Genomic DNA, 16,202 nt, shown 5'->3' with positions numbered 1-16,202 from the left:
TGTGAAGTGGATTTGAGATGATGGAACTGATAGCTCTATATGTGTACGACTCAAAAAGTCACATGGTGACCAAAAATGCTGTACGGTAAATTCTAATTTACACTACAAGAATAAAACATACAGTCAAGGAGAGCGTTGCTACACGTGTGGGACCGTTTGACGTCACGTGTTGTTAAACAATGATGTGATAGGTTTCCAGATCCTGAGATGGTACATGAGTAACTTGCCTCCTTGTGTTCGGACAAGTCAAGACTAAACATACATTAAACTAGTTTTGCAGTCAACTAGATAATTTCAGGCATTTGTTTCCCTCGGAACAAACAATTACAGTATCTGAAGATAACCAAACATGTTACTGCGGAAAGTGAGCCAAAACCCTGCTATGTGTAGCTCTGTTCTACGTATTTCACCTGCCTTAGTTGGACTGCGGTAAGCAAAACAGACGTATTGTTCATAGTGAATCTGGTTGTTTGTTTTGCTTGGATGCGTTCTGCATGGTTCATTATTAAACTGTGCATTTCTCCACTGACGATAGTAGTTGTACTTGTCTTATTTTAGAGACAGACGTACAGCCGGTGCCTTGGTAACGGTTCAGAATGCCCGTCCCTACGCAACTCAAACTGCGGAGGTGAGAAATATATCTACTTCAAAACAAGCTATCTGACATCTGACAGTCATCCTAGCGACAGCAATTGCTTTTGACCTGACACAACATTCACAGCATGTTTTTCTGACATTATAGTAGTTAGCTGTGCACATAGCTCATGGGGTTTTTGTATGACCGGGTCATAGAACTGTGTTGGAAAAATTCTAGGACATGTCCTCAATCCACCCCGTATGAAAAAGTAGAGCAAGGTTCACACCGTCCACGTGACTCGTGAAATTGCGGAAGTCAGCATGGCGACATGAGATAGATTCCTGGCTGAATCAAATAATGTTAATGCAATATACACAAGTAGGCTACAACAGTGGGTGAAAATGTAGGGTGCAGTTCCCGGCAACATAGCAGGTTAACACCCAGAATTCTTATTCTTAACACAATTTATGCATCTTTGACACAGTATACACAACACAAAATACAATAAAATACACAATACCCTCACCCGTAAACAGTAGAGATACATATTAAGTGCTGTGGTGACATTCAGCAGTCGCCAGCAGTCGCATTAGTCAGTCGCCACTGTTATAGATCTGTTGTGAGTGATAAGTCTGGTTCTAGGCTGGGTTGCGTAGCCTACATCTGTTCCTCTGTCAACCTTATTCATCTAGCGGAACCATTTTATATTGAGGCAGCAAGAACCAGCCTTGTTTCAGCTAGAGATATTTACATTTAGTCATTTAGCAGACACTCTTATCCAGAGCGACTTACAGTAAGTACAGGGACATTCCCCCGAGGCAAGTAGGGTGAAGTGCCTTGCCCAAGGACACAACGTCATTTTGGCAAGGCTGGGAATTGAACCAGCAACCTTCTGATTAATATCCCTCTTCTCTATTTATATACCATCTTATATTTCAATCTTCTTTTGAAGTATGGGGTATGAGTATGAAGTATGAGTATTAATAATGAATGAGGACTGCTCCCTGCCCCTTGTACCTTTGGTCCATTGGGCAGCAGCAGCAGTTCATGTCACACCCCTTCTCCTAAAGTCACTCTGGAGAAGCGAGGTAGCTGACCAGACTGGGCTGGATCTTTTGTCTATTCTGCTGACCTTTTAATCAAATAACAGTATGTCTCTCTGCCCCCCCCCCCCCCCCCATCCCACCTTCTGCTGTCTCTCCAGGCGGTCCTGGAGAAACCTGCAGTGGGTAGTGACACCTCCAAAGCTACTGTGGACAAGACATCTCTCAGCATAGTATGGACACAGACACACACACTTTTAAAGATGGTCTAAATCTCCCCCACCTCCTCACGTGGGCTCCTCGTTCACACATGCTGGGACTAATGGAGACATCTGTGGGTTTCATGGGGCTCCGACCATGACGAATGTTCAGTCCCTTTTTTCCATGTGCTGTATTATTATTTCATCTTTAATTTGCCAGGCAGATTCATGAACAACAAATACCTAGACAACAATGGCGTGGCAGTTGTTACGGGAAATCGTTTTAGTGAAGGGGAGCTTCAGTGTGCATTTGTTTTGGGATATTTCCGACAGGAATCCAAGTCGTTTGCCGTCAACATGTTCAAGGGTCAGATCAGTACAGCTCAGGTGTTCCCCTACCCCGCCGGTAAGCCTCAAGATCTTAGTGTAGCATTGCCTTGACGTTGTCAGGATGTTGCAGCAATGTTTTGAGAAGGCATTTGTCCCAACGTGGATTCTGGTTGTTTCTTCACAGTGTTGGACGAGGAACAGGAGCAGTTCCTCAGAGAACTGGTCGGACCAGTGTCCAAGTTTTTCGAGGTAAATACAACATTTTGGATTTGGTCGTTTGCATTGAACCTCTGGTACTCTTTCCCCTTCCGCTTCCTGTATATTGACCTCTCTGTTGTCTGTTCACCTGCTCTTCCACTACCTCTCCCCCCCTTCCCCTCCATGCTTTCCACCTTTTCCCCTGTCCCGCTATCCATCACCTTTCTCCATCCCAGGAGGTGAACGACCCCATGAAGAACGACACTCTGGAGAAGGTGGAGGACCACACCATGGCTGGTCTCAAGGAGATGGGGGCCTTTGGTCTCCAGGTGCCCACTGACCTGGGAGGCCTGGGGCTCAACAACACACAGGTACCCCTCCCCCACCCTGAATATACTGTACCCTGTACTTACCAACATACAGGTACCACCCCTGTACACCAGTGGACACACCCCTAATTGAATGGCTCCCTGACTTTGGCTCCCTCTGTGCAGTACGCCAGGTTGGTGGAGATCGTGGGCATGCATGACCTTGGCGTTGGCATCACCCTGGGTGCCCACCAGTCCATCGGCTTCAAGGGCATCCTGCTGTTTGGCAACCCTGCCCAGAAAGAGAAGTACCTTCCCAAGCTGGCCACAGGTGAGACTGGCGGGCTGGTACCCCTGCACATGATACCATCCCACGTGGAGCAGTCCAATTGACGGATGGATGTGTTGATAATCTCTCTCTCTCTCTCTCTCTCTCTCTCTCTCTCTCTCTCTCTCTCTCTCTCTCTCTCTCTCTCTCTCTCTCTCCCCTCTCTCTCTCCCACCCCCTCTCTCTCTCTCTCTCTCCCCCTTTCTCTCTCTCTCCCCCTCTCCCCCCCCCCTCTCTCTCTCTCTCTCTCTCTCTCTCTCTCTCCTCTCTCTCTCTCCCCCTCTCTCTCTCTCTCTCCCTCTCTCTCTCTCTCTCTCCCCCCCCCTCTCTCTCTCTCTCTCTCTCCCCCTCTCTTTCTCTCTGTGTGTAGGAGAGACAATAGCAGCGTTCTGTCTGACGGAGCCAGCCAGTGGTTCTGATGCTGCTTCTATCAGGACCACGGCAGTCCAGTCTCCCTGTGGACAGTACTTCACTCTCAACGGCAGCAAGATCTGGATCAGGTGGGCACACACACAGCTTGTACCCATGCTCCAGTGCTTACACCCACTCTCCAGCAGCCATTCGCAGGAACACAAAGCACAACTTGCGACCGTGCTTACATTTCACCACAAGGTGGCGGTGCAGTCTCCCAACACATTTCGACGACTCGTCCGGTCTCACTTTTAATGGAAATGTACAGGGGGATTTGAACCTGCAGCTTCTTGATCTTCAGTCAAACGCTCTAGCATTGAGCTAAACTCGCGTCTCATCTCCTACCCCCCTCTCGCCCTCCCCTCTCCTCCGCCCCTCTCCTCCACCCCTCTCCTCCGCCCTTCTCAGTAACGGTGGTCTGGCAGAGATCTTTACTGTGTTCGCCAAGACCCCAGTGAATGACCCCAAGACGGGACAGATGAAGGATAAGATCACAGCCTTTGTGGTGGAGAGGAGCTTCGGGGGAATCACACAGTGAGTTACAGAGATTTGGAGCGAACGCTAATCACTTCAATTCAGTTTGGTCCTAAACACGATGGCCCTGAAACATTCAAGACGCACGTGTGTGTGTGTGCGTTCGCTTCCTCATTTGTCACCCTACTTCCCTCTTCCCTTTTTGTCTCTGCTCCCCCTCCCCCTTCCAGTGGCCCACCAGAGAAGAAGATGGGCATCAAGGCGTCCAACACGGCGGAGGTGTACTTTGAGAACGTGCGTGTGCCCGCCGACTGCGTTCTGGGAGAGGTGGGCGGCGGCTTCAAGGTGGCCATGAACATCCTGAACAACGGACGCTTCGGCATGGCCGCTGCCCTGTCCGGCACCATGAAGGGTGTCATCAGCAAGGCTGTGAGTCGCTCGGCCAACCCGCTGGTGTCCGACCTTAACCATGACTTCCTCTAGGACAGTGGTTCTCAACCCTGGTCCTCAAGTACCCCCTGTCCCGCATGTTTGAGATGTTTCCCTGCTCCAACACACCTGATTCAAATGAATGGGTCGTTATCTAGATCTGCAGAAGCCTGCTAACGACCCATTCATTTGAATCAAGTGTGTTGGAGCAGGGAAACATCTAAAACATGCGGGACAGTGGGTACTTGAGGACCAGGGTTGAGAACCACTACTGTAGGACCATGAAGGGGTCCCAAAGCACTGTTCACAAAAGGCTGAAAATAAGTCTGTAAAAAAACACATCTTTCTCTTTCATTTCCTCTCATCGCTTTATGCTGTGTCTCACATCCCTCCCCCATCCCCCACCATTGTCTTCCTCCGAACACCCCGGGTTCCTGTAAAGTGGGCGAACGGGAAACTCCCCAGCATGCGTCGCGTCGGCCTGTTTTTTCACTTGTGGTGTCGCGTGAGAAGTCGCATTTCCCTGTTCTTTTAGCGGTTTAGCTGGAAGGGACCCTCCAATCTCCTAAAAATAACAATGATATCCAGCAAGTGATACAATGGTACACTTCCATATAAGTGTCGGATAATCGTGTTATTGCACAAGAATCACCGCGGTTACCGCGGGCCTCGACCGTGAGGCAGCGGTGTTGAAACGGTTCCAGATGTCTCTTTCTTAACTGTGTCTGCCAGGTCACCGCAAAACTCGTGGTGCGCTTGTCTACAGCTCTTCCTCTTAAGCTAAGAGAAGCAGCAGCATGTAAACAACTAAGTGTTGTGAGTGGGAGATTCCATTTCTGTGGTCCAGCTGAGCCCTGGTGTCTCATCTACCATCACATGGCTGGAGTCGAGTTTGAATTTGTCTCACTGCAAGATGGCGACCAGTTAAATCCAGCCTAAATCCAGTCCTCATGTTTCCATTCCGTCTTCCAGGTGGACCACGCGGCCAACAGAACCCAGTTTGGCAGCAAGATTCACAACTATGGTGCCATCCAGGAGAAGCTGGCACGGATGGCCATGCTGCACTACGTCACCGAGGTACAATCTCACCCCACCTCCCCTCGCCCCGCCGGCTCAGAAAAGCTTATATGAATGCATTCATATGCATCATATTTGATTCCTATTCTCCTAACCCATACTCTCTACCCGTCTCTATTTTTCTCACTCCTTTTCTCTCTCCCTTCCCCTCCGGTGTCTCTCCCATCCTCTCCCCCCCTGTGTAGTCCATGGCCTACATGGTGAGTGGTAACATGGACAGTGGGGCGAAGGACTTCCAGATCGAGGCGGCCATCAGCAAGATCTTTGCCTCCGTGAGTGCCTAGCAGGTCCTCAGAGGGCCGTCACATCCTGCTGCAGGGTGTCGCTCATGACAGGATTTTACTGGTGCGCAACATTCTCTGATCATCTTGGCTATTTGCAATCTTCCTCATTATGTGGTAGTGGAGGTGTTGAGACATGACAGTAAACAGAGGAAGTGGCATTGTTAATAACTTGTAATTGTGTGTGTGACAGGAAGCAGCCTGGAGAGTAACAGATGAGTGTATTCAAGTCATGGGAGGAATGGGTTTCATGAAGGTGAGTGAGTGTATAAGCATACAGTGCACTCTGCAAAGTGCACTCTTTGCAAGCGTACTTTTTCTTTTTGTACTTTTTTTTTAAGTATACACGTCCCATGCATCCTCATCACTCCAATGTCGAGGCTTATCGACATCAACAGACATGTCTGTGACTGTCACTGTAAGCAACAGCCAAAGGTGCTATTTGTAGGCCTGCACATCTGCTCCCACACACACACACACACACACTCACCCTCATACATGGCCTGCAGAAACCTCAGTCTGACTACAACAGTCCGGGGGAAGGTGAAAACAACCAGGGGAGACAGAGAGCAAGGTGGAAGGAAGGAAGAGAGCAGTTTAGAACGAGAATCTCTGTGGTTAAGTCACAGGACAACAGCCTTGCCTGGCTTCACATACAGCAGCACAATGTTATACAGCTCCTCCAGTAATGTCATCGTGGTGCGTGCCAGTTTCAAACACCAGTTGTTCAGCACCACCAACCCACAGATTTCAATTTCTAAGTCGGTGCATTTGGAGAAGCTTCTGCTCAATCCAGAATAAACCTACTCAAGCAACTATCCAGTCATAATCATAAAATCATAATAAAGGAAGTGTTGCTGTGGTTCGGGGGGACTCTAAGAATGGGGGTAGTTCCCTATCCCCTCACAGTAGGCTTCACAGACACAGGATAAGCCTCCCAATTCTCTGTGGAGTTGCATAATATCAGTACAAAAACCGCAATACACAGTTCAAGGGAATTTCCATTAAATGAGGTGATAGTTACACAGTACTGTTCTGACATCCGGTCTCTCACTTCCAAGCAGGACGTGACGCCCTCAGGCTAATCTTATTAGTCTTATTATGTGACATGTGACATATCATGTCTTGTTTGTCACGTGTGCACAGGATGCAGGAGTTGAGAGAGTGATGAGGGACCTGAGAATATTCCGGATCTTTGAAGGCACCAACGACATTCTCCGGCTCTTCGTGGCTCTCAATGGCTTCCAGGTAACCACGGTCAAGTGTCTCAATGCATTTTCGACACGCAGTCAACCGGTGTGTATTTTCATTCTAACCTGTGTTTGTGTGTGTTTTGTGTGTTCCAGAATGCTGGTAACCATCTGAAGAGCTTGCAGAAGGCTCTGAAGAACCCACTGGGCAATGCTGGGATGTTGGCTGGAGAGATCTCCAAGAGGGCCAGGAGGTTGGAAACACATACACACACACACACACACACACACTGTCACACACACACACACACACACACACACTTCTATTACATATGGTCTATCCTGTTTCTCCACAGGAAGGCAGGCTTTGGCACAGGACTGACTTTTCAGGGAACCGTGCACCCAGAGCTGGCGCACAGCGAAGAACTGGTTAGTCTGTGTGTGCGTGTGTGTGCGTGTGTGTACACATCCACAGTGAACAAACACGGCCCAGGCCCAGGTTTGTTTGAGCTGCTCCTCACAGCCCTCCCCCCATAAACCCCCCCCCCCCCCGCCCCTTCCATCTCCTCTCCAGACGGTGAAGGCCATCGAGCAGTTTGGCGCCGTCGTGGAGGAGCTTCTGCTCAAACACGGAAAGAAGATTCTAGGTGAGTCATTGCACCCCGTCGCTGTTGATCGCTGTTGCGCTACTGTGCGGCGTGACTCAGCATCGCCGTGACAACCGGGGGTGGTGTTTTTTTCCCGTGAATCGTGAGTGTGTAAAAAGGAACTCTTTGGCAAACGGCCGTGGGAAATGTGGGAAATGTCAGTCACGCTTGTTCCTGGTCTTGTTGCAGACGAGCAGTTTGTTCTGAAGAGAGTGGCAGACAGTGCCATCGACCTGTACGCCATGGTGGTTGTCCTGTCCAGGTGAACACACACACACTCATACGTTGAGCCTTGTGGACTCACAGGCCTGCACAGTCACACACACTGACACACTGAACTGTCGCTGTGTGTGTGTGTGTGTGTGTGTGTCTCCTTTAGGGCGTCTCGTTCCCTGAGTCAGGGTCACCCCTCCGCTCAGCATGAGAAGGTGCTGTGTGAGACCTGGTGTGTCGAGGTGAGGCCCCGCCCACCTCTCCTCCTCAGCACGATGCTATTTGTCAGCGGCCGTCGGCTCATGACCTTATCCCCCTTCCCATGTCTCCCCTCCATCCCCGCTTTCTTCATTCTCTTTGCTCTTTCCCCCGTTTTCCCCCCTTCTCTCCATGCCACTCCTTCTTTCCTCTCCGCCTCTCCTGCACCCAGGCCCATGAGAGGATCATGGAGGACGTCCAGTCTCTCCGCTCCAGCAGATCCACGCAGCTCTTCCAGAACCTGCGGGCCATCTCTGCCGCCGTGGTGGAGAACGGGGGGGTGGTTTCCCCCCATCCTCTCGGCTTCTAAAACAGAGGGACGGTTCTCTCTCTCTCTCTCTTTTTACCCTCTTTTTCCTTTCATTCTATGCTCTTCCCCTCGTAGTTTGTCTGTCCTTCTGTTCCTCCCTCCCTCCTTTCCGCTCCACTCTTTTCTATTCTGTTCCCCTGTCTATACTTGCTCTGGCATGCTTCCTTCTGTGATATGGTGCGACAATTTTACGGTTTTCTATTTTCACCCTAGCTTGCAAGCTGACCATAGAATGCTGTAGTCCATGGAGCGAGTCTCTGAAATGTGTACCAAGCTGTTTCACCTGCTCTGAACACTCATTTCAGTGAACTAATGTGTAAATTAGAGGTTTGAATCCTGAAGCTTTATTGCACTATCCATGTTTTTAAATCTATAATATTGTACTGTGTGTCTGTCTATTAAGCTGTGCTATGTTGCTAGCCATGGTATATACAGTCACAGTTAGTCATTGTTTGACAATGTGACTGCGGTATTGCTAATTCAACGTCATATCGCAATACCTTCACTGCCGGGAAGGGTATTTGCTCACCTTGTCGTGTTTAGATAGCTTTATTTAGTTTCTAGCAACAAAGGACTTAATGTATAATGATATATTTAATAATATGGATGGATGTCAAGATGCATTGCAGTATCGTCTTGTAACTTTGACCATGTGGAAACCTGTGGGAGGCTTTGTGTTTGTAACCGCCATTGCTATAGTTACCAAAGATATGCCAAACATTTCTTAGCCCACAGTGCTACTTATTAACGATGCATAATTCACAAGAACCAGTCACACGTATCGTGTTCATGGACATGCACTGTTTTTTTCTCAACTGGGTTCATGTAGTTTCTCCTGTCACCTTGGAGTTTGTCATTGTGAACTCCTAGATTGTACCTTTTGATGGTATTTGTGTGTATGTTTTCATATTTGTGTTTCTCCTTGTCTCGTCCTGCATATTCCCATGGACTCACATTACGGAAGAAGATGTAGGTGTGAAGGGTTTTATGTTTTAATTCCTGCACAAAAATACTTGTACTCTTGTTCAATTCAAATGGTGTGAAAATGTGGTGTTCAATACACATAAGATAAGGAAGTTATACTGTATGTGTTTATTTGGGCGCATTCTTTTCAGAAGTTGCTTATCTCAACAATTTTCAAACCAGGCAGGCATTTACTGGTTACGTTGTGTAAAGATATCAAACATCGCTTCCTGCTCAGTCTAAAAGCTGATTGGAGACGTTGGTGTCTGTGTGTGGTTTGTGTGTGTACACACTGTTCAACAACTGCTGTTATAGCAGTCACAAATCGTTGTGGTTTACTGTTGAAAATATCCCCTCTCAACATACATTGTGTGAAACAAGTGCACCTGCTGTAGGCTACCGCAGCCTTTACTATACCACTACAGCATCACATTTAGATTCATGATGAACAGCTTAGAAACTGTTTTTATTTATATTTTTTTACTATTGATCGTCTTCACAGAGGTAGTTGTCAAAGGTTACAAAGAATATTCAGATTTTCCGGGATTACATCAAATGTTCTGGAATGTTTATTTAGTTTGTTGCGGATGCTCTGGCCTTTCGACAGTCTCGTGACCGCAGCCTTGCTCTTTCTCTTGCTATATTTCCCTGCCAAAGAGTCAGTTATAAAATACATCGAAAGTCCTGGATTTACATGTGTGAGTCTCCAATCAGCATAGAGGACTGATTCTTCTGAGTAACATGCTTTCCAGTGTGTACCTACACAGATTTGACCTTGGTTAAGCACTACGCGTCACGTCCACCATTGCATCGATGGAGAACGTCTGCTGAGGATGTCAGCAACAGTTTAGTCCATTCTGTACACTTAATCCTATGGATCAAAGGTCAAGTAGCGAGTGGGGTCCAATCATGGATCAGTGAGCAGTGGGTTCTGTCTCTCCTCAGCTGGGCTCTCCAGCATCTCCAGAGACAGGATGGTGTGGGCGGTCAATGACCTCTCACTGGAAGAAAATAAATATGGGTTTACATAAGTTATTATCTCTTCAGTTATTCAAGAAGAGAACATGTTGCACACCAAAAATATCATCCAGCTTTTCGTTATGTCTGCCAACCGGTTTACAACATATTTGAAAACACAGTGTCAGCAAAATATGTTAGCAGTCTTAGTATGACACAAGCACACCTGCGGTGCCTCTTCCATGACACTGAAGCAATTTGGCCCGCCGAAAGCCTGTGCGTATTGAACGTTAAGTGTTATGAGAGCGTATTTTGTCATATGTGAACGGTTATTGACATACCGTGGTATGTGCTGCTTGGGTGTCCACGTGGCACGCACTGTCCACCCAAGGACGCTTTTCAGATGGCGGGAACAGACTGGGAAACGGTAATGCACCTGCTCCAACAGTTCCTCTTTGCGCAAACCGTACACAATGGGCGCGACGCATTGTGCCAAGCTAAAAAAAGCAAAGACCACTACCGCAGACAGCTCTTTGGTCCCCGACTGAAGATAACCATTCTTCATAAACTGCGCCAATCCAAAATTCACAAAGTTAGGTAGTATATACACGGCTAGCTGGGTGCCGTGCAAGGCGATAGTCCTGCAGCCGACCCGGTTCCGTCGATTCAGCACACCCAACCGTCGTCCCTCCACCAATATCCTCACATAACTGTACAATATAAGCCCTGCACATACAGAAATCAGCAATATCTTTTGTAGCTCTCCTCTAATTAGCCGTTCCCGTCCACACTCCTCATTGAGTTCGGTGGCCTGATTCTCCGTCAGGATCAAACAGACAGGGATAACAAGGGCGAGACCCCATGTTAGAAGTCCGACGAGCCAGGGCCACTGGCGACCACAACAAACCGGGCTGTACCTCATTGGGTGGCATACTGCAAAGTAACGGTCCAACGCCATCGCTGTCAGCGTGATGAGGATGTTCGATGCGCTCGCAATTAGTACAGTTATCATAGCCATACAGGTGGTCACAGCAGGCTTCGATCCCATGTAGATCTGAAGATAGAAAACGCTGGACATTCCAAAGTATACCAGCGCGGATACCAATAGGTGAAGCACGAGAACAAAGCGTGCATGGCTCCGGAGTCTCTCCTCGCGCACAATAGTCCAGTTTATGATGATGTTGAAAGACGCCAAAATTGAGAACGACACCGTTGACACACAAAATCGGACATAAGTGAAGTCATATGCTTGAAAATCCTGAGTCCCGTTATTTATCAACATTATTCTACTGTTTGGCCCTTACTGTTGTTTTGGAGTTAAGTCAGCGTTGTCACAGTGATGCCCATCGTTTCCCACAGACAATCAGACACGCGTTTAGGGAAACAGTTCAACAACAGAGAATCATCTCGTCAATGTTTGTGCATCCAAATTGTCTCGTAGTGTAGACCTTCGCTCGCTCGCTTTTCTCCACCTTCCTTATCAACCAACAGCACACAGCAGTCAATCACTCAATGACTTTACATTGATAAAAGGAGACATGTTATCTGCTGCGTTGTAAATTTTCCTTAGAAACATTGGGCCTACACATGTTCTATGTAGTCTAGTGGTAGACTTGACTTGCACAATTGTCTATAGTTGTTGCATATTTTAAATTATTAAACTATTATAACTACTACACTTTAAATGTTGCCATACATTGCCATCTAGTGTGTTTCAATAGCAATTGCAGTTGACCTGTGTAACACCTGTTGTGCCGAAAAGCGTCTGCTAAATGACTAAATGTGTAAATGTGTGATAGGGTTAAATGCTCTGGTTAAAATGAATATTACCTTTGTGTGTCACCTTATCTATATAGGCTACAATGGCTCAGGGGGAGGAAGAAGTTCCTCTTCCTGTTGAGTTTTACACCATAGGAATTTAATCAACTGAGTCATATTTGAAATGAGCATTTTAAGGACTTGTGTCTCATGTTCAGATCACCACCATTAGCAAGTCATTACAGACACTTCCATCACAGCCACACGTTCACACACTCTCACCATCTGTGTTGCAAGTGGTAAAAAAAAAACTCAAAAGGTACCCCCAGGGAACCCCTCGGCGTTTATCCTCGGGGTTCCCCCCACACATCAGCATTTCTGATTGCAAATATTCATGTTGAATATTTAGGATTCGCGATCGGGTGCCTCCGAAGTCCTTCCGAGCAGATTCGGTCTCTCTTGACACACGTCACACCAAGGGAACCTTTGATAAATTAATCTGTAGATCCAGTGTGTAATATACATTGTGCCTCACCTTTAAAAACACAAGACTACGTTTGTTTTTCACCAGGAAGAGTTCCTTGTTCCTTCTACCATTGACCAAACTGCTAATTGGTTACACTGTCACAGGTCCTGTATACCACTCAAGTAGTCAATAGGGTTGTCAGTGTGTTAACTGCCTCATGTTGTGTGGTTGTCAGTGTGTAAACTGCCTCATGTTGTGTGGTTGTCAGTGTGCAAACTGCCTCATGTTCTGTGGATGGCAGTGTGCTTCCTGGGTCTGATGACATGAGGAACCTGTTGGACATCATCCAGAGTACCAGGGACAGACATCCAGAGGACACTAGTCCATCTCCCCTCTCCACCCTCACCTCTTCTCTGTCCAGGCTCGCCGCGCTGGGCTACCTCAACCCGACGTCCCCCCAGACAGCTAGGGGACGACCCTCTGAGCCTGTCTGACCCCCTCAGCACAGACAGTGGTGAGCAGTGGTGTAGTCCAGGGTATACGCCGTATACCTGCGTATACCCACTTATTTTATCAGTCAGGATTGCGTATACTATAGACTTCTCAATCACCACTGGTGCGCATTTATATGTATTTAGTAGTGACTCAATGTTATTTTATAGGACGGTGAAGACATGAGTCATGACCCGCCCTACTCTCCCTCTAATAGACCAATTATCACCACGTCAAGCAGGCTATATTTTTACTCCCAGTCCATTCCTGCCGTCCGCAACAAGCATTCAACAATTTTTAATCAACAGGTAAGATGAAGTGAGCCATTCAAACAACAATTTCCCTTTACACTTGCAAACGTCCTCGCAAAACTACATTAGCCACTAGAGGCTCAGCTAATTGATTGCTGTATGGGCTGCTTAAAAAATGTGCAAAATTAAGAGTATACCCACTTCTCTAAGGACCACTACAAGTTTGTAAAGACTACTGCCTTTTAACTACGCATCTCGACTAATTTGTGCAGATGACATCTGGAACATCTTTGGTCATAATTGGAGGGCCATACTTCTAGAAATGTTCAGAGAAACAACTACATGTTGAAGTTGATAAACAGATCAGTAAAACAAAGGCTTGTTCTAAAAACATTTTGAACCAAGAGAACCTTTCTAAAGGTCAATCTGTTGATGTTCTTTGTAGCGGATGAGGAAGCATTTTTTTTCAAACAGCTACCATTAAATAAATGGTTTTAAATAGTGTAAAGTATTTCCTTAGTTTTACATTTTTTACATATGTTTTATCATAGGTTTCCCTTCCTTTTGATAGTACTGACAGGTTTAAAGTATCCACCTGAGGGCCAGCCAGGCAAAGTTGAACCCACAAGTTAAACAGACACAAGTTGAAGACACAAGTTAAAGACACAAATTGAAGACACAAGTTGAAGACACAAATTGAAGACACAAGTTGAAGACACAAGTTGAAGACACAAGTTAAAGACACAAATTGAAGACACAAGTTGAAGACACAAATTGAAGACACAAGTTGAAGACACAAGTTAAAGACACAGTGTTTTATTGGTAGCAGCATCAAGGCCACTGCTGTAGAAACCCCTTATACCTATAGGAAACAAGCCTTAACGTGAAAAACAGCAGAAACGCTTCAGATTCCCCTCATTCAAGTTGGCCAAGTGCATGCAATGTGATATGAAGAGACATTTTACAGACACGATAGTGTGATGCATCCCAGTAGACGAACCTTCTCATTGCTAACGACACAGAGTTTTCCCAACCTCAGAACTAAACAATAAATCACAATGTTAAGACCTGAACCACAGCTTCTCAATTGTGTACACATGCCAAAAACAAAGGTTGTTATACACTCACACCCCTGAAAAGCTAATGCTATTACAAGAAGTCTTCTAAGACTCCAGCAAAAAAGATAATCATTTGGCTTCTACATCATAACTGCAGTTATGTTAACTAACCTTCCCACAGCGAAAACAGTCAGAGCCACAGAGGAGTGTTTTTTCTTATGCTCCCGGTCGCATACATCTCCCAGATGATAGGTGCTCCCCATTTCGTAAATGTCTTGACGTCCGTTCTGTTCCTGCAGACAAGAAGACCAAGTTATCGCAAAGCGTGTCGCCATCTTAAGGTTGGTGTTGCATAGATAATCAACATGGGAAGGAATATAGGCCTACTGCATAAGCACAGGCACATTTTTTGTTTACAAAAATGGGTGTAGGTTTAGTAACGCAAACGTTATCGTTACAATAATCATGTTTGCTCATTGGTAATATAATGCGCACACAAAAGAAAGAGGAAGTACAAAAAAATAACATAATAAAAGAACCGTCACAGCCTCATGGTAGGCTCATTTAATGCTTAACTTCCTAAATAAAGTATAGTCCTACGTTAGTTTTTAAATAGGCCTAGTAGAGCGCTCTCATCTATAGCATATAGCATACCTTTTTTCAGTGTCGGTGACTCAATTTCCAATCAATATAAAAATGAAATTTTGTAAATTGGATTATTTTATTTCGATAGGCCTATATGGACAAGAAACGTAACATTGACAAACAGGCAGGCCCCCCATTGTGTCAATAAAATAATTAGTTGTTTCTTTGTGGAAGATTCATAACATTGGAAGAGTCTGGAAGGGTCCTAACATTGTTAACACTTATTATAGCATGCCCAATGCGAGCAAGAATTACATCCTCATACACATAATTACATATTTTATTAAGAATTCCTACCAAAGTTTCAGAGAGGCATCAGTAGTGTTGTCCCTCTTCAACTTTCCCCCTAATAAAATTGGGACAATTGTCCCTCCAAGCCCCTCCAAATACCTACAACGAGGAAACAAAATCCTGCGTTTAATACATTTAATCGTCACAGTTTAGAATAAAACTATACGCGGAAGAGTTAACTCCTTGTTGACAGCAGGCTGTTATCGACACAAACTCTGATGGTGACAATTAGCCTTTTCCAATTTTGAAACAATCAAAGTGTGTAAATAACCGGATGGTCTGGTGGTGGTGGAATGGTTTGGTGATGGAACCCTGTGATTATTGCGTATCATTTGGTAAAATTGTGAGACAAAGAGTCATTTTGCATCATGTCACTTGTCCATAGACATAGCTAATTAATTTGATAATAGGCCTTTCCGCAAGCCAGGTGTCCCAAATGACTTATGTGCGAATGGAAGTGCTGCCTTGGTGTGCCAATATGAAAATCTAGAGCAAAAGCTTAACCCAATGGAAAATACTGGAAATGCTCTATCCAGGTGACACAGCCATGGCATGCGCGCAGCGGCACTGATTGCACCCCTCTTTCTCCCTCCCTGTAGGCCTATCCCTCTTTAACCTTGCCTTTCATTTCTCGTCCTTTCTCACCCTCTCTTCTGCTTATTTTTTCAATCCGAAGACATTAGCCTAGGTAATCAGTTATGTGAAACGTCGCATTTGCATTGCAATGCATTTCACGATGCATTTCACTACTGTTAAATAAAACTGCACAAAATCGCCTCGTAACCCAACTCTACCCATACTACAGTGGCGGTCCTAGGGCGCCCAGGGCAAGTTTATCACCGAGCGTGGTGAACTGTGGGAAGGCAAGCGATGGCAAGTGATTGGCGTCGCTGCAGTGGACACGCACTGTAAAACCGCCCCGGTTACTAGAAAGAGTGTGTGCACGTTCACGTGTAGGGGAGTGTAATTCTGGCAGGGAGTGAGATTTCGTCACAACACCTGTTATAAGGCGCCTCACGTTATTTTTTGTCCGGTAAAACTTGGTGA

The 16,202-nt window shown here is 46.2% G+C and overlaps 2 protein-coding genes across 2 annotated transcripts; one reads left to right on the top strand and one right to left on the bottom strand.

The window, feature by feature from the left end:
• The first annotated feature begins 98 nt into the window (after window positions 1-98).
• On the top strand, window positions 99-9,354 carry acadvl (acyl-CoA dehydrogenase very long chain). Its single transcript, XM_084691119.1, has 20 exons — window positions 99-429; window positions 559-628; window positions 1,782-1,853; window positions 2,154-2,226; window positions 2,335-2,399; window positions 2,585-2,719; window positions 2,843-2,987; window positions 3,355-3,484; window positions 3,804-3,929; window positions 4,100-4,298; window positions 5,271-5,375; window positions 5,561-5,647; window positions 5,850-5,912; window positions 6,803-6,904; window positions 7,003-7,100; window positions 7,203-7,275; window positions 7,421-7,493; window positions 7,683-7,755; window positions 7,873-7,948; window positions 8,137-9,354. The coding sequence occupies exons 1-20, from the start codon at window positions 350-352 to the stop codon at window positions 8,272-8,274; spliced, it is 1,983 nt and encodes a 660-aa protein (XP_084547245.1). The 5' UTR covers window positions 99-349; the 3' UTR covers window positions 8,275-9,354.
• A 5-nt stretch (window positions 9,355-9,359) lies between these two features.
• Window positions 9,360-11,491, bottom strand: LOC146222068 (odorant receptor 131-2). The gene is made up of 2 exons (XM_084691122.1): window positions 10,536-11,491; window positions 9,360-10,238 (listed from the first exon to the last, which is right to left on the bottom strand). The coding sequence occupies exons 1-2, from the start codon at window positions 11,474-11,476 to the stop codon at window positions 10,145-10,147; spliced, it is 1,035 nt and encodes a 344-aa protein (XP_084547248.1). The 5' UTR covers window positions 11,477-11,491; the 3' UTR covers window positions 9,360-10,144.
• Between the last annotated feature and the right edge of the window lie 4,711 nt (window positions 11,492-16,202).

The sequence above is a fragment of the Hypomesus nipponensis genome, chromosome 25 (genome assembly GCF_054491055.1).
Source record: "Hypomesus nipponensis isolate SF chromosome 25, ASM5449105v1, whole genome shotgun sequence".
Lineage (NCBI taxonomy): Eukaryota > Metazoa > Chordata > Actinopteri > Osmeriformes > Osmeridae > Hypomesus > Hypomesus nipponensis.
This window is presented reverse-complemented; position numbering and strand designations above follow the sequence as displayed.